The sequence below is a fragment of the Labrus mixtus genome, chromosome 19, assembly GCF_963584025.1.
Source record: "Labrus mixtus chromosome 19, fLabMix1.1, whole genome shotgun sequence".
Classification (NCBI taxonomy): domain Eukaryota; kingdom Metazoa; phylum Chordata; class Actinopteri; order Labriformes; family Labridae; genus Labrus; species Labrus mixtus.
The window spans coordinates 13,915,286-13,933,871 of record NC_083630.1 but is presented as its reverse complement, the minus strand read 5'-3'; the positions used below and the strand labels follow the sequence as shown (position 1 = coordinate 13,933,871).

The 18,586-nt window shown below is 42.9% G+C and overlaps 1 protein-coding gene across 1 annotated transcript in view; it reads left to right on the top strand.

The window, feature by feature from the left end:
• The first annotated feature begins 2,286 nt into the window (after window positions 1–2,286).
• sulf1 (sulfatase 1) overlaps window positions 2,287–18,586 on the top strand; it is a 34,826-nt gene continuing 18,526 nt past the window's right edge. The window contains exons 1-4 of the mRNA XM_061065010.1: window positions 2,287–2,723; window positions 15,421–15,710; window positions 16,147–16,386; window positions 17,042–17,193. Coding sequence (XP_060920993.1) covers window positions 15,536–15,710; window positions 16,147–16,386; window positions 17,042–17,193 — 567 coding nt within the window. The 5' untranslated portion in view covers window positions 2,287–2,723; window positions 15,421–15,535. The remainder of the gene's footprint in view (window positions 2,724–15,420; window positions 15,711–16,146; window positions 16,387–17,041; window positions 17,194–18,586) is intronic.

Below are 18,586 nucleotides of genomic sequence, written 5' to 3'. Positions count from 1 at the left end.
CCCCCAACACTGGCCTCTGCCTGCACCTGCAGGCCCAACTGATGGTTGGAAAGCTGGACGGAAAAGGGGGGATATGGTTTGGAGATGTGAAAATCAATTTTTAAAGTGAAGCTGGGAGAAAAGGCGTTATGATGACACTATCCTGTTTTGAGGTTAAATTAGAGAGGTCTAAAATTTGACTAAACTGGCCTTCTTGAAGCTATTTAAAGTCAGATATCCAACATGATGGTCTTGTCGAATTCTTTGTGAAGATGGAGGGGGGGGGGGGGGGGACTAGAACTACTGGCCTTCCTGCAGGTCATTCAGTCATTTGTAAGATGGGGCCATTTTATAGACCTCCCTTCACCCTCACTTTTTGTTGCTGTTGTGTCCATCAGCAGAAGTGAAAATGGAAAGAGCGGTGAATCGAATGATGTGTGTTTGCAATTGGTGAATGAGCAAGTTCTAACTCTTAGAAGTTTCTAGGTGCGTCTTTGCTGGAAAGGCCTGGTACTTGTTTTCCTCACACAAACGCAGCCTGATAACCTTTTCTGTCTCAGTGGATTTATGATGTTTACAGATGTGCTCAGCTTATAAAAAAACAGACCCTCTCCCCCAGTGGGGCAGCAATCTTTAATCCAGTAAAGAGCACAGGGATTTGGTCGCCCCTGGCCTGCCTGAAGGCCCTTTGGAAACCTCTCGGCCGTGAGAATGGGGGCTGGGGCTTCGAGGTGTGGGTTGGGGTGTGTGTAGCCATGCAGGAGGGGCTGGGGACAGTCTTTGTGAATTTAGTTAATCTAATTTGAGCTCTTTTCCCCCTAAGGCTCTCTTTTCTCCCTCATCGCTGCCCCTGTTGCAAACATCAGTCCAAGCTGGGGAAAGTTTCACGTGTCCCTGGTGAAAATAAGCTTTGTTTAGTTTAATTCAATATCCTCATTTGTAAACCTGAAGGGAATATAACCATGACTCTCACTGAAAATCTCTATGATGTTGTTTGTGGTGCAATCAAATTAAAACGGAAACATGATACACATGGGAGATCTCAGCCACATTACAGCATAACATTTCTGAAATTTAACAAGACAGGTCCCATACTTACAAATCATTTCAAGATACAACAAATAGTATGAGATGGCTTTATATAAAAGGAAGTTATCCCATTAAAAGTTGAGTATGTTAATGTGGGAAAACTTTACCATTGATTAAGAGTCATTTGGAGACAATCAATGTTCTTCATTACTCTCAGTCTGTTAACATGTTTACACTTAGTTGTATTATCAAAGACTTGAAACAGGCCACGGTGTCGATGCTGCTTATTGAATGTAAATGACCCACTTAGAAGCCTTCCTCTGTCGTTTCACACCTCTGATTAACTCATTGTGATGCTGTCGGATATCAAATGGGCATCAGCTCATTAGGGCTGCCCTTGAAGTAGCTGCTGAGTATCATCAGGGTCTTGTAATCCTTTTTTTAATGGATCAGTGAGTAGGACAGTAGTTGAACAAAATGATTAATGTGACAGATTTTCTCAACAAATGCCCCCCCGTGTTATGTGTGAACGAGTTGAAAGTCGTCTGATTCATTTCAGAAACGTACCAGTTACAGTTTCGATGGTGATTGTCAGCTCCATCAGTCTGCTCCCATCAAGCCGTAAACCCGTAACCCTTCTTATCTCTGATTCTTTTCTTTCCTTTTCTGTCTCCCTCTTTCCTGAGCTTTGTAATTTTAGTGTCTTTCCCCTCTGCCCTCCTTTTTAACTTAAGGCAATAGGTGGTGAAGGGCAGGAATGCAGCTGGGGGACTGTATGGATTTATCACACTAAGGTGTGAGGGTTGCTGCCTGTGCTTCTGTGCCTGGAGATGTAACAGTTTAGTGCCAACAGCATTCCCACCATGAAGGCAATACAGAATTTTATAGCTGTTTTAGTTTAGATTCTTTATACCCCATACTCAGCAGCTGCAGATGGAATAGGAGGAGAGTGGTCTGGTACAGAGGGTAAAATAGTTTCTGTATCAGTGTGTTTTTAGCAATTGCTAAAGAAATGTTATGTAACATTAGCAGAATATAAAGCACAATCTCAGTTTATCTTCTTATTTTTATCTCTTTTCTTTCCGCCACACAAACATTCTCTCTGTCCCTCTCAACTCCTGCATGCTCTCTCTCTCTCTCTCTCTCTCTCTCTCTCTCTCTCTCTCTCTCTCTCTCCACTCTTGCTCTCCCTCACCCTCTCTCCCCTCCCATTCCTTCTCTTTCCACTCCTCTCACTCTCCCCGTCCCTTCCTCCTGCTCTGCCTCTCGGGTTACGATGACTGGGAGTTTTCTTGCTTCCATCTCGTAGAGTATCTGTGTATGTGTGTGACTGCGTGTATGTGTGTGTGTGTGTGTCTCCCTCAGCACTGTGCTGTGTCCTTGTCCCTGCCTCCTGGCAGCAAGGAGCCACCCAGCAGCCGGACTGTGATTGGGCAGGGGAGTGGGGTTCTTGACACAGTGCGGTGCTGACTGCTTCAGGACGTGTTTCAACAGATGGTCGAGGTTAGAGAGTGTCATCACATCGGAGAGAGGATTAGAGGAGAGAGGTTGTCTTCCAGGAGCTGTGTGGTCCCCCCTACTATTCAACCCAAAATCCAGCTTCAAGACAGGGACAAGGGAGAACTGCTCAAGAAACAGGAGAAGCAAACACAGAAGACCAATCCTTGCCTTGCCTCTCACTCACTCGACCGGCACTCTGCTCTCCTGCCTTTCAGGTACTTTCTCAATGTGTTTATTTTTGCCCTTTTTTCTTCTGTTTACCACTTTTTCTCCACTGCTCTTGGTGCCTAGTTTACACAATTTGCAGTAAATTTTTGATGCAGCAGGCTGTCAAAGTGGGAGTCTGTAAGTGTAATGAGTCTGTGCTGCCTTTACAGTCGCTCTGTGTACTGGACTTCATAGTTTTCCCCTGAATGACAGGAATTCCCTCCATCGCAAATTCCTTAGTCTCAGGGGATTAGACAGCAGCACATTCCATTAATGTCATTTTTCCCCAATCCATAAGCAGCCATCTGTTAATTTCTATCTCTCTGAATGCAGGATGTGTGGAGAGTGGAAAGAGAGCTAAGTTTTGAAAATGTTTGCTGTCAATCAAAAACACTATGCTGCATTATTAACTGTGTCAGTGAGGGCATCCTAAGAGTTATGTACTCAACATGGGTAACAAATATCAGTTCTGTATTTCTCTCTGATTGTCTCTCCTGACTGATTAATTCTGTTTTCATCAATGATGAATAGTTTCTTTATTTACTCTGCCATCTGCTGTAGTTGCAAATGAAGTCCCATTTTATGTACACTTCCATAATTCAGTGCAGTATTTTAAATTCCCTCCCTTCAGTCAGACAGGATAAGTTTCTACATAAATCTTATTCAGAGTGCACTTCTGGCACCATGTGTCAGTTTATGCTAAATGGATGAGCTGCTGAAGAGTGTTTTCCGGACAAACTGTCAGAGCTCAGAAGAGAGGCAGAGACTCAGATTGTATACCTCACTTCAGCCATTGAACTCCAGTCAAGTGAGAAGGGAAACTTGCCAGTGGAGTGGCAATATGATGTATAGTACCTATGCCTAGCTTAAGGCACTTTGCATGTGGGTGTATACAGTATGTGTGTCTGTATGTGTGTGTGTATGAGGTGTCTGCGAAGGAGATTGTGCAGCTGTGAAAGGCAGTGTGGACAGCAGCCGGGCTGAGAAGAGAGGTGGTTGTATGGGTGAAAGCTGCTGTTGTGTAGATTTCTGTTTACCTAGGTAAACCAGCCGCAGCTACACTTCCTGCTTGTTTCTTCAAGTATTAACACAACCACCAACATGCTGTGGCAACTGTTGCGTTAAGGCCAGTGGAGAATTTGACTAAATAGAAGATCAATGAGGGTAACAGCTGAAAGGTTTTTTGGGAGAAGTGAGGGAGAAGTTTATATTAGAAACTGGAACATTAAAAAAAAAAAAGATTTTTTGGGGGGCTTTTCATGGCTTTATTGTAGAGATAGGACAGTGGATAGAGTTGGAAATCAGGGAATGAGAGCGGGGAATGACGGGCGGGAAAGGAGCCACAGGTTGGATCTGAACCTTGGCCGCCTGCTTGGAGGACTATATAGCCTCCATACATGGGGTACGCACTGACCACTGCGCCCCACTGGAACAGTTCAAATAGAATGGCTGTCATCGATAGTCATAGCAGAGAAACATCACATATACAAATAACATGCTCCAAAATATCCTTTTACCAAATTTAATTTTCTCTCAAAATCTATTTTGTACATTTCATGTATACATTTGCGATGAAAGTTCATCTACTTTAGGGGAAAAAATTAATGACTTACAACTGTATTTACTGTGTGTATGACAAATGTTTTCATCCGTTCTGCTAGTCCAAAGAAACGTGTTTTTAGAAATGGAAAAAAATATGCTGTGGTTCTTTTCAAAGCGGTTTGTATGTACCAGGCAAGATCAGTGGCCAGACTGGCTTACATTTCAAAACATTGAAAGTGCCAATTTGTATTACTGAATTGAGGAGCTGGAGAAAAAATGATGAGGCCTGCCTTTAGACTCTCACAGTTTGACAAGACTGATCCATAAATCTTCCCTTCACTTTCATTTCACCCAGCAGATTTTCGATTCAATCTTGATTACCGCACCCAGAGCATAGCAAAGCAGCTTTGGGACGTTTTTTTTTTAGAACTCAGCGCTGTCTGCCAGCTCAGAAGAGAAGGAGATCCTTTAAACAGTTTAGCTTCACTGTGCTACAAACAAGAGCGTGAGCAGCTGCTGCAAATAATTAGGTTCTGGGGAGTAGACCCTCGCCAAGACAAACGTTGTTCCAGTAGCAGCTCTGCCATCATTGAATGTACTGTGGTGAATGTGTGTGTGTGTGGGCGTGTGAACGCAATAAATGAAGTAATCTGGTCTCCTGATAAGTATGATGAGGAAGAAGTAGTATTTATACTAACAATATTCGTCTTATCTGTGTGTTTATTTTTTTTTAAATGCCAACCACAGTGAATCAGAGACTTCCCAGACATCCAGGGTGATTTCTTACATGCCAACTAATGAATAAGGTCGAAAACATTCATAGCAGACTCATACTGTAAGAAAGGGGATTACAAGTATGCATTCATTCTAGGTGCCATATGTGTCCAGTACTTTAATTCTTTAAGATGATTTTTTTATATGACTTTAAATTCAATGAGTGTTTCAATGAGAACATTTGAGCTCTAACTGTTGAATGATGCACTATCCATCTATACTGAAAACTGCAATCAAATGGAACAGCTGAACAAGCCAACAGTTCCAACAAATTCTTCTGCTGAATGTTTCTGCATCTTTGCTTTTGAAGAGAAGATTGTTGGTTTCATGCCTTTGATCCCTCTGGTTGTATAGCATCTCTTTCTGTCTTTTCCATAGATTGTGTGTGTTCTCTTGTGTGTGACATGTTAAGAAAGATTTCCTAAACCACCCTCTCCTCCAGCACTTGTTTATCTCTTCAGCTTAATGATAGTGTTCCTCACGCTCGCCTGATTGCATAGTAGCGCTGGAGTAGATTGCACAGACCTATCACTGCAAATGACCAGTATTTGAACAGTGAGTATTTGGCATGCCTTTATTTGTGTGGGATCTAGAAAGGCGATCTTTAGATGAGTCAGCCACTTTCTCAGTTCCTTTGTTGTCCTCGCTGATCAAACACTTCCACTGTGTTTCGATGCACTTAGGTGCAAGCCTTCAGATGTGTCCTTGACTTTTAAGGAACATTTCTCCAGGGAAATATGCCGTGCAAATCAGGATGCACACACACCCACTGCAGTGATCTCTTTTGGGGGTGTGTTGGGGAGCTCACAATAGCACCCTCATGTGTTTGTTCAGCCCCCTCATTTGAGTGGTAAAGGTCAGGGCATGCAAACATCACAGTCAGCTCATCTTTAGTAGGAATGCCAAATCCTCAAACCTCGGATCCACTTGCACACAATGAAGAGAGCAGCAAACTAGATGTTTATGCGATACTTAGCTTTATTTTTCGGCTTTTTTCTTCTCTCGAGCTTCTACCCTGATGAGTAGTTGGGAGACAGAAGATGTATTTTGAGAAGAAAAGGTTTTGCAAAGCCAGGAATAACCTCTGACCAGGTTCTTATCATTGTCTCCAGAGAATAGATAGTGCAAGAGATGATGTGGGACTCCTTTTGGGCTGTATTCATTGCAGCATACTTTAAGCAACTAAGTGAGAGAGGAGATGTAATGCTTCTTCTGTGATGTCCAGAGCTGCTTTTGTTTAAATGTCACTGCACGTAGATGCAGCATGGGCTTAAGAGGGGGAAAGAGAAAGCTGGGTCAAGAGAGACACAAAGGGCAAAGTGGAACAGGGATAAAGTAGAAGAGGCCAAGATAAGAGAGCGGGAGGTGTGAACATGTGATAAAAAAAAAAAAAAGAGAGGACCTAAGAAGTACTTTGAAGTGGACACAAAGATCCAATGATCAGAGGCTGGCGCTATTGCACACGTTCTAGGTTGTTGTCCACACGTGTTCGCATTTGAAACACATGGACACAAACATAATCTTCTTGCGACACATGCATGTACAAAAGAGAAACATAGGAAAAACGTGTATACACATACACACCATCCACAAGCTTACCCCCTCCATCCTCCACCCCCCAGAGTGCTGCACTGTCTCTGCTTTGTCATCTCTCTTGTCCAATAATCCCCTCCCCAGGGAGAAGCAATCTGTTTTAGATTTGAAAGAGAAAGGGCCCTGCCTGTATCACGTACAATTAAGCAGCCGTCAGAATGCGTCGGCGTAAGTTTGGAGGGAGAAGTGCTGCCACTGGGGGGTTGTCCCTTTCATCCGCCGCTTTTCCAGAATGGAGATAATGGGGTGGGAGGGTTGGAGGGATGGGAATGAAGGGGGGCAGCGGGAATGAATACATTTCCTCACCCCTCTTTTCCCGCTCCACAACTCGACTAATAGAAGCCAGCATGCGTTTGTTTCAGCTCTTCTGCTCCCTTTCTTCCCTTCTCCCCTGGAGCGGGCAAACACATTCAGCTTCTGCCAGTGCTCCCCTTCTCTGCCCGTGTGTGTGTGTGTGTGTGCAGAAACACTTAGATGTGTGGACTTGACCATGTGCTACTGGTAGCCCGTGGTCCTGTTTGCCCTTACTTGAACACTTTGTGGCTTTGCTGTGTGAATGCAGAATGGCTGGTTATTTAAGGAGCTGAAGTATTGAAGATTGAGCAACTTTGTTTAAACCGACAAGGTCCAGCATTGCATGACAGCATTATCTCCGCTTTGCTTTTCTTGAATCGCCTGCAGCGAGTTCAACCAAGTTCAGCTGGTGTCTCTTGAACATGCTGGGATGATGTGTCGACTGCATTCCTTCAGCTTTGGCTCAAACGTAAGGCATGGAAGGATTTGGAGCAGTAAGCTTCCTGTTTTATTCTTTGTAAACTAATTCTATCTTTAGTTGATAACCTAATTTAGATATTGTACAATGCAGGAAGATCTTGATTTTTGGCCAGGCAGGATAACAAATGACGTTACTGCATGCTTTAGAAAAGCCTCACACTGAGCCAGAGGCAATGGAAAGGAGAGCTCCCCTTTGTACAAATTACAGGTTACGTGTCCGTCTGAGTTGAAGTCTGACTGATTCTTGCTCTGACTCTTTCAGTGAATGATTAGTGCTCATACAGCGTATATGATTTCCAAACACACACACACTCGCCCAGAGGCGTTGGTTAGAGAGGAGTGCTGAACAGGCACAGGTGCAATCAGACAAATGCATTTTTATGAGTGGTATCATGTTGGTGTGTCACAGCCATGGAGAAGTTTGTTTATGGCGTCCAGGGTCACGCAGGCTGGTTCTCATGGTCTATGTTTGTCTATAATTCCCAGAGAATATGCCTACACATGTTCCACATTTTAAGGGTGTTTGGTTTCATGCGCCAGCAGCAGTACTACACTGCTGACTGAGCTGCTACCACGTCACCCTGTGGAGGAATCTGCCTCATTCCTTTTCTTGTTTATCTCTCAAAATGTAATTGGTTTGTTCTCTGAAATTTAGACGCTCTTAATCCAATTATTTGTTAAATACTCATTCAGTTTACTCACTTACATCAGCGTTGGCTTTCTTAAAATGCCTGCATGTTTTTTGTGATAGTAAGCATCATTCTGGTAGCTTGGATAGTGACCAATGACTACCAAGACATCATTGGATATGCATTCCTAGAGAGGGCCATGGAGTAGTAGTGGTGTATGTTGAGTTTAAAACATATTTTTCATCTTCACTGACAGAAAAACTGTTTTCCTTCTCAAATGTATATTTAGTTCAGCTGTTTACTGTCATCTTATTATCTGTCTGTTTGGAAATATGTCGTAAAAGTTAATTTTTCCCAGAAGAGCAGAACTTGTTGTATTTGAAACCAGGATATTCTGTTTACCTTTCTCTCTTCTTTTTTTTGCTGCTAAACACAACTCTGCCTGTATTGACTTAAACATAATTATCTCCAGTCAGTTTCACAAGTCAACAAAACTCTATTTTATTAAAGTGGGATGGTGAATGGTTAAGCTATTGAGCTCTACCTCATCATAGCTTCCCTGAGTTAATCAAGCAAAGTTATACAGGCGTGTGGTGCATTTGTCGATGCTACTACCAAAAGCTCATGACCAAAGGTAAGGTTTGGAATTTAGATTGACTGGTAAATGGAAAGCTTTGCCTTTATGCTCAGCTCCCTCTTCACCACAAAGGTCCACCACAACGCCCGCAGTACTGTTGATGCTGCACCAATCCGTCTGTCCGTCTCGGGCTCCATTTTACCCTCACTCGTGTCGCGATCAACACCCTAAGAGACTTGAACTCCTTCACTTGATGCAGGGACTCAGTCCACACCCGGATGGAGAAAACCACTGTTTCCAGCAGAAGAACCATGGCCTCAGAAAAGCAGAGATGAATTTCTGAGGTCCCCAAACTGGAAAACTCTCCTCCCCTGAATGCGCCTTGAGATTCTGTCCATGAAAATCACAAACAGAATTGGAGACAAGGGACAGCCCTGGCGGAGGACAACACGCACCGGGAATGTGTCTTTCTCTGTGCTGAGAATGCAGACACAGATTTCACTTTGTTCATACAGGGACTTCAGAACCCACGGCCTTGGAACCCCATATTCCCAGACTACCCACCACATGACCCCTCCAAGGACACCATTGTAAGCCTTCTGCAGCTTCACAAATCACATGTAGACTGGATCAGCAAACTGTTGTGCCCCTCAAGAAGCCTTGTAGTGCTGGTCCACTGTCCCACAGCCAGGATGGAATCTGCATAGTTCCTCCTGTATCCAGGGTTCGACAATCAGCCGGAGCCTCCTTTCCAGCTAACTGTTATGAGCTTTCCACAGAAAGCTGAATAGTGTGAGACCCTGATATTTGGAGCACATCCTCCTGTCCCCTGTAACCACCACCCCGGTGTGCCATTCCACAGGCACTATCCCAGACCTCCATGGGACACTGAAGAGGTCCGTCAGCCACGACAGCCCAACAATGTCCAGAGCCTTCAATCTCATCTACACCTAGCACCCTGCTACTGAGAAGCTTTTTGACTACCTTAGTGACCTCTGCCAAGGATATAGGGTCACCATACTCTGCCTCCTCATCTGAGGGTATGTTTGTTGGGTTCAGGAGTTCCTGAATAAGTTCCTCTCACCGCTCAACGATATCCCCAGTCCCCAGTCTTTTTCTCCTTCTTTCCTTTTGCCACCATGCTGCTGATTTCATGGAAAGGAAATCAATCTATATTTGTGACAATTACCTCACTGGAAACCCATTGAAGCAATTTGCCGTTGCTCTCTGTTGTGGTAATAGGAATAATTTATCTGGGCTATATTTGACAAGTCAAAGAGACAAGAAAGCCACCCGTGAGTGAGCAATATGTTGAAACCAGGATGTTCTGGTCTCGCTTCGGCTTTCTTTGGATCTCCCACAGCCTGATGGTGTGTTTCTGATGGGAGTGTGGGTTTTGACAAGAGAGTGGGCTGGAAGAATATAAATGATTTTTGTTCATCTGAGATCGTCTATCACAAATGCTTTCCATTCATAGCTTTGAATAGATTCAAGAAGAAAGCATTGGCTTTAGACCCATATCATATAACTGTGGCTGCTGATCCTCTAATTGTGATTCCATGTTTTGATATCACACTGTAAATCAGATAAGTGGTTCTACTTTCATTCACTCTCTCCCTTCTCTCTTTTCTCCCTACCTATCACTTTTTCTCTCACTCTTTTCCTCACCCTCTTCTTGAATGCAACATCTGCTTTTCCACTTGTAAAAATAGATTTAACTTGAAAATCAAACTTCCTTAAAAGAATACAAGTGATGACATGTACATATGTGAATTTAGTGCGGAAATATGTAAGATTATGAACCTATGATTAGGCCCATTTGTCATTTTTACCACTTTTGACACTTATCTATATTAGCCTCAGAAGCACACATGCATGCGCACACACACACAAACAAATATATGCAGTCAGCTTCACCCATTTCTGAAATTATCTTGTTTTTTAATTATTTCCCTCTTAGGATTCTTAAAAACCCCCTCATGGTTTCCCACAGACCACCTGGTGTCCCACAAGCCATTCCCACTTTGAAGTCTTTTGGTCCAGGATTCATTTAATTATACATTAAGATGCATCCATAATATTGATGGGGTGGCCTGGCAGCCTTGGCACTACAAAGGGTCTCTTACCAGGTCTGAAAGAAACACGAGGGGTTCCACTAATAGCGGTGCATGCACTCGCTACAGGTTCACATTTCACTGAATCGAGCCCATTCTTCTTCATTAAAGTAGCCTGCATTGTACCCCAAACACACCACATACCAGGTGAAGGGAATCATTCCAAGCTTTAACATATGAACTTTTATAGCTGTAAAGTAGATTCTGGACGTGCTTGTCAAGGTGAAGATTTGTGTTGCCATAAACATGTTGATACAGTACAAAGAGCCAGTGATCTTCCCGCCCTGCTTTGATTTTATTTTTATTTTTATAGATCCTACACCAATCTGGTCATTTTGGTCAAACATATCTGTGGAGTTAAGAGTCCGAAAACATCAAGCTCTGAGCATTTTCCAAGAGCATACTCACATACTGGGTGCACTGTGACAGAGCCCTCCTTCGGGCCTGCTCAGTGTGGCTGACGGGCATGTCTTGGTGGGTGCAATGTGGTCCCTGACACAGGCCCTCCTCGGTGTAAAAGGCCCTTGTCCTCTACATATTGAGCTTATTTTTTCACAGACAGAATAACCTACAGAATTCAAACTATGCCATCAGACTTTAATACCCACTCTTTGCTATTGTTCCTCTGGGACTTGGCTGCCTTAACGATAGCGAGAGAGGGTGGGCAGGAATAAGAGGGGTTTTAAATTGCTTTGAAATGGCCATTGTCCTTAAAAGTAAGGCCCTTTATGATTGACTGATTCACTGGCATCTGTTTTGGGTTTGACTTGCATCTTGTTGGGGGAAGGTAAACCCCTTCACCTCCAAACTCTTCATGTTCACTTTCACATGGTCAGACAGTATGGACAGAGAAGCATTAGAGGACAAATATGCTGCTTTAAGGTAATCAAGGATTCATAGTTATCATTCAGTATGCTAGTTACTAAAGAATTCATGTATCTTCCCAGTGCGTCTCCTGTTTTTAAGTGACTAGTGATAAATGCATTGACTGCCAATGCTGACTGAACAGAATCCAAGCCATATGTACGCTGTTCGTCTGATGAAATGAATACACCTGCCAATCACAAGCAGGCGTTTACTAGACTTTTTTTTTTTTTTTTTTAACTTTCATTCCTCTGTACTGAACCCCCTGCAGTTCATATTTTCTCTTCCCTCCGAATTTTCTCTCTTAACCCTTGTGTGTGGGTAGCCTCAGGTTGCTGAGGTTTGGTGAAACAAGCTACCATCAAAGTCATATTACCACTAGGGTCAGAGGAGGGTCAGGGTGCAGCAGGGTGTGTGGTTTGAGGCCCTAACTGGAGGGCACAAGTGCCAACCAGCCATATAGTACTGCCCTGGATGGTTACACAGGCAACAACTCTATTATGTCCAGCTTTACTCAGTGCACAAAGAACAGCTGTCTGTGCAGCCATACCAATCACTGAGCAATGCTGCATGTGCCAAAGGAGGGTAAGTGAAATAGTTTTTCTCTGCAAGTAAAGGAGGAAAAAACGTTACTATCATGAAAGATTATTAGGGTGTTGAGGTGTGCTAAACATCCCTAGTGTTGATGGCTATTAATCTGAAAATTACACATCTTGTGTATCTGGCAGCTGTGTGTCTGAACTCCATAGTGGTCTTTTTGTTCCAGTCCTTTGAACCCCTGGGCCATTTAACGTTCCTCACATCCCTCCCCAATATTCCTCCCACATCTTACCCATGATGAGTACAGTAAAGGCTCATTTAAGGGTCATTAGTGCTAATCCTGTAAAACAGTGAGGAAGGAGAAACAATGTGCTCCCTAGTCCCCTGGCTATGTCCAAGAATAAAGATCTGTTGTCTGATCCACAGATGTATAGAAGAAGCCTGTTCTACTTATAGCACACTCAATTGTATAGATAAAAAACTCATTCACAATGAAAGGGTTTACGAAAATGACTTGAAACTTTTTTTTTTTCTAAGTAAGTTAGGATGAGAGGTGACCTGAAGGTTTGGCAAAGCTTTCTAATTTATACTGCGTTACTTAGACCATATTCCACTGGCGATTGTGTGTGGCAACTCAAATTATCATCGCCATTGTAGTCCGTAAAGACAGTGTAGTTATTGATACCACTATAACTAACAACGTTAGCACCACAAGGTTTGTGTCAGTTTTCACAATGAAACTTCTTGTGTGTTTTCTCATTTCTCTCAGTCTCATGGAGAGGCTATTGCTGGGAACGATTTCCATGCATAATTGAATTTTTGCTGGGTGCTAACATTACAATAGTTGGCTGACTGGCTTAAAATTGATTTCAAGTTTCCCAATGCTCGACAGAAATAGAATTTTGAATTTTGTCCAGATCTGGGTTGCATCTATTGTTCCCGGGAAGCGTTCCCATTTTTGTAGGAGGACTTGGACCCTCACAGTAGGAGAATATGTTTTTTGTGGGAGAAAGCCTTTGTGTGTGAACGTCTGATGAGTTTCTGTGTGTCACCATATGTTTGTACTGTAGTTTGTGTTGTGTGCGTAATTCACTGTGAGGTTTTGTGCACTCTGCCAGCCTGCGCTGGAGGGGTGTTTGTCCAAACGGCGCCAATGTTTGCACAGGGCTGTCACGATGACTGGGTTGGCTGGCCCAGACACTGCTCATCTGAAACGCAGGATGGACCAAAGTCCTCTTAAATCTTTGCCTGAAGCTCCATTGGAGACAACTTCTAACTAGAGGAACACCAGATAATCAATTCAGCACGGAGAAAAGAACATCACTCACCTTTTTAGCCATTTCAATGTGCTGTGAGAGGGAGTTGTTGTGGTTGTATCTTATGTGCAGTCAAATGTTTAGCACATCAATCAGAGCAAGTGATTACAGACATGAACTTGTGCACTTTCATATTACAGTCAAATATATAGAATAAAATAATTATCATATATTATGTAAGGTCAGATATGAGGCAATGATATAATATGTTAAGCTTGGCTTTTCATCATGCAACCCTTTTATCATCCTTTTCAATCAGCTCTCCTCATAAATTCACAATATCTGTAAAAAGACTTTAGTCTTAAATAAACATAGTTTTAAGTTATATAAATAAAAAAAAGTACCTGAGTACCTTTGCAAAGATATAATGGCGCACAATCAGTTTACAACCCACAAAGAGAAAAAGTATTTTTTTATTCAAGCATAATAATTTACAGTATCAGCCTCCATATCAGTTATTAGTGACTAAGTTTATAATCATTATCGATCTTAAAATTCCCATATCTGTTGGAGTCCAATTCAAAGTGCCTTCCGTTATGAGTCGGACGTAATAAATGATGACTTATTTGAGGTGTCAGCTCACACCCCTTTCCAACCGGCGCTTGTCCTTTGTGGAAATGAGCGGAGGGTGGAGCTTCACAGTAGGGTTTGTCAGGCTCAGGTGTTATAGACCTGCCATTTGTTTTCAGGCCATTAACTCACAATAGCGAGCAGTAAGGTTCCACTCAGCAGGACGACTGCTGTCCATAAGGCCCTTTTTCACAGGCCATGATGGAGTACTCTTTGTCCAACGTCATAGTTCATCTCACAGCCACAAGCCATTCTGTTACAGGCTATTGTTATGCTATTTAAACGGTAGATGAATACAGTGGATTTATGGATTAATGTTTGGAATATATTGAATTAAAATGGTATTTCTTTTTTTACATTATAATAATCAACATAATATTTATCTTCTAATTTTGGAGCGCTTAGGCTAAGCACTAGTATAGATTAAACACCAGTCCCTGGTATAAAGGAAAAAAAGGATTTGCAGGATTTGCAGACTCCTTTGACCAACCATGACTTTGTAAGTGAGCAAGAGGCTGCAAAGTGCTATAATGACTCAGTGGTTCTCTGTGATTGGCGACAGTGGCACTGGGGTTAATGTAGCGGAACCCTCTCTCCACCTCCTGTGCCCCCTAACCCCTTCCCCCCCTAGTGTGGTCCCATCCTCCCCACTGGCCCTCTGTCACGCTTGACTCAACAGGGGTGACTTTTGAGTGACAGGTGGAAGGTGCGCCACGATTGGCTGAAACAGGAGAGTGGCTGTGGGTTTTGAGTGCAGGCAGCCAATGGCACAGTCTTGGCACAGCGAGCTGAACAACAGCTCTCCAGTAATGTTAGAGAGTTTCCGAGTGTGAGTGTGTGTGTAATCGGATACAGAGGGAGAGAGTGAAAAAACACAAGAAAAAGTAGTGGGATAATATGAGAAAAGGCCAGACAAAATGAGACTGGAGGGATCCTCTGAGGTAAGAGCAGTATTTCTAGATCCTGTCTGCTGTTTTGTAGTCTTGATGTTTTTTATGGGTTGCTGTGATTCTTGTTTTAATTGTGGGTCAGAAGAAATTATGTTGAGGGATTTTGTTTTCAGTGGAGAATAATTACGAGGTTTCAGCCAGGATGCAACATACGTTTGAACTGTTGGGCAAGTTTTTTGTGGTGGACCATCAAGGGCTTAAGTGTGGAAGGAACTTTTTTGGCTCCTCTGTTAATGTATTAACTGTTGTTTGAGTGTGATTTGTGACAAGATGCAGAAAGTGTTTCTGAAGTGAATAGGCTTAGATTTTTCTAGAGGGAATATTCGATTTCACTGACTATCTTTCTGAGAACTTAATGCAGTCTTTCTACTATTCCACTGTAAAAAAAAATGTATTTCTATGTTACCCCATTTTCCTTTATTTAAAATCTCCATGTTTTTTCTCTTTTTGTTTCCTTCACAGCCAACCACAGCTGCGAGAGCTGCACGGGTGTGAGTAAGTGGCCTGGCCGGACCTCTTCTCCTGACTGTCCCTATCCTCCCACCTACCCAGCTTGTCTCTTGTCGTCTCAAGCACCATGCTGGTGCGTTGGCTGGCTTGGATGGCCCTGTTGTGTCTGGACTGGGCCCCAGGCAGCTGGGCCTTCATCACCACCAGGGCCCAGGGACTGAGGGGTCGCATCCAGAGGGACCGCAGAAACATCCGGCCAAACATTATCCTCATCATGACAGACGACCAGGATGTGGAGTTGGGTAAGGCTGGCACACTCTCTTGTCCTCTGTGAATGTCTGGGACCCTTTTTCAAAGCCCTTTATGCTCTTTTTTTGTTATAAAAAAACATTTTTTGTGAATCTCTCTTGAGTTAATGCTGTTTAATCAATTGCTTTGTCTTTGAGGGCATTGCAACAAGACTTACGTGGCTTTTCTCTACACATTAAATATTAAATTCAAGCCATTAGCCAGAGCCGGATGGCCATCTGGCCTATTAACTGCTGCATTATAATTAATTGCCACTCAGAGAGAATTTAGTAAGAAAAGGTCTGGTTATGTAAATAAACAAACTGTGTTTATTCACATGGAAATCAATGAATACTTTGTCCACAGGAAAAGACTTCGTTTCAAAAATGTTCATACTGTTGAGACTGCATGAAAACAAATAAATACTGACCTCTGTAACTGGTTTCTCAGGTTCTTTACAGGTAATGAATAAAACTCGTAAGATCATGGAAGATGGAGGCACAAGTTTTACCAACGCCTTTGTCAGCACGCCAATGTGCTGCCCGTCTCGTTCCTCCATGTTGACGGGAAAGTATGTCCACAACCACAACACTTACACCAACAATGAGAACTGCTCGTCCCCTTCCTGGCAAGCTCAGCACGAGCCTCGCTCATTCGCTGTCTATCTCAACAACACTGGCTACAGGACAGGTTAGTGAACAAAGATATGCACTCAAGTTTTTGGAGCACTTCCCTATGCAGGATATTCAGAGTAAGGGTTTGCTTTTAGTCCACTAAGACCTCTAATGCATTGCTGGTGAAGTTTTTTCCCATTATTTAATGAGAAAGTTTTAAAGTTTTGATTTGGTACGAAGTAACTTTTTCTCCAAGATACTGTCAATCGCCAAAAGTTCAAATGTGCTTTTGGACCCTCTATATTAGATCAGTGCAAATTTATACAGTTAGCCAGACTCTGCACCACCCTGCCTGGCTGTCTGCTGTGAGAAATGCAAACACAGTGATCTTGCCAGGTTGCTGTCATGTTCCCTCAGACAGTGTCTGTGAGAGTGATGGGCAGGCGTTGGAAAGGGCAGCTCAGTGGGGTCCTGTGGGCTGCAGCGTGGCCTGCGGTTTTCGAGCTGATGCGTTAGCCTGCAATTAGCCTTCCCTAGGACAGCCTGGCTCCCTGCCCAGCCTATCCCAGAATTCTCTGCAGTGAAGCCAGGGAGAAAGAAACAAGCAAGAAAGTTATGCGTCACACAGAGAAAGAGTCACAGATGGACAGAATAGAGTTCTACAGGTACAGGTTTTATATGAACAAATGAAAGATGCTGAAAATACTTTTTCTTTTTCTTCTCTTCTGTAGGCTTCTTCGGCAAGTACCTCAATGAGTACAATGGCAGCTACATCCCACCTGGGTGGCGCGAATGGCTTGGATTGATAAAAAATTCCCGCTTTTATAATTACACTGTCTGTCGGAATGGTTTCAAGGAGAAACATGGTGCTGATTATGCCAAGGTATTTGTTTCCATCACTTCTAAAGGGGAACCATTATTCCAGTCCCTCATTTGTTTTCCCTTTATGACCTAATATAAAGACTTCGTCTGACAAATTGCAGGTTTCATTCCACTTCTAAATACAGACAGCGGAGCACTTCACTTATCATGGTGTTGTGATCCAAGCTGACAGGAATTTTCATTTGAGAATTAAAGGGAATGAGTTGACTGGAGGTGGCGTCTACTCTGCTGCATCCTTTTATTATGACGCACCTTTTCTCAACATTTAGACATTTTCAAGTTAAAGTGTATTTATGAGAAGCAAACATTGCCTGCGATAAATATTACCCCCCCTCCCCCCCAACTCACTGTGAAGTTTTGCACAAAGATTATGCGCTATATTAACATACTAAAAAAAAAGAGAAGACATTTCACTTTACCATGGTCTGACTGGAGATAATCACTGTGGTTACACTGTCTTTTTGTGGCTCTGGATGGCATGGGTGATCAATCTTCCCCAAATGTTTTTGCAAGAGCTGTCAGTTTGTTTTTGCATCTCCATGCCAATATCTTCCAAGGTAGCTTTTCCCTTGGCATACAAGGAATCCATGAGCAGGGTTTATAGTTTGGCTACATGTCAAGTTTCAAGACTGTCTGCCCAAAAGATGTGCAAACAAATGTTTGGACTGCTACTCCCCTGCCAACTTGGACTAAGGTGTAAAAGTACTCACAAGCTGAGGCCCAGGTGTTTACATGACATTGGCTTGGTCAGCAGATTATGGTTTAAAACCAAATGGACACACGATTTGCTATTTACTGCCAAAACCCATCAACATGGCACCACTAGGGCAAACACAACTCCTCTTTTTAGATTCACACAGGGTGAGAAGTTTATGGTTCTCCACATGTAATGGCCCTGGCACAGCAAGACATTGAGATTAGATGAGGCACTCACTCAGTGATTTCATTCAATTAAGTCTCATCTGGTTTTCCATCTGTGGGAGGATGAGTTCACTGAGGTTAAGGTTTTGTTGAATACTTTTTTGTGTCAGTTTTTATTGCAAAATATGGGATCCACATGTTTTTTCCGTCTAATTCCACTACAACAGTTACACGGCACAATGCAGCCTGCTTGAGCAATTACATGTTATACTTAATTGTCTTCAATTTTCCTCTGTATTGAGATCAGGCAGTTTGCCCTTCAAACCACAATCGCCCTGCTTCTTTGATGTTCGAACCATGTAGGCTAGTGTTAAACTTAACACTTAACATTCTGGAAACAAACCATGTGTGAATGAGTTGGATTTCTTTGATTGCCACTCTGTATTCATCATCTCCAAAAGGTTGTGGGAGAAGTGATACTCTTCACCTCCTTGACCATTTCATAGCTGCTGGCAAGGCATTCTCCATGACAC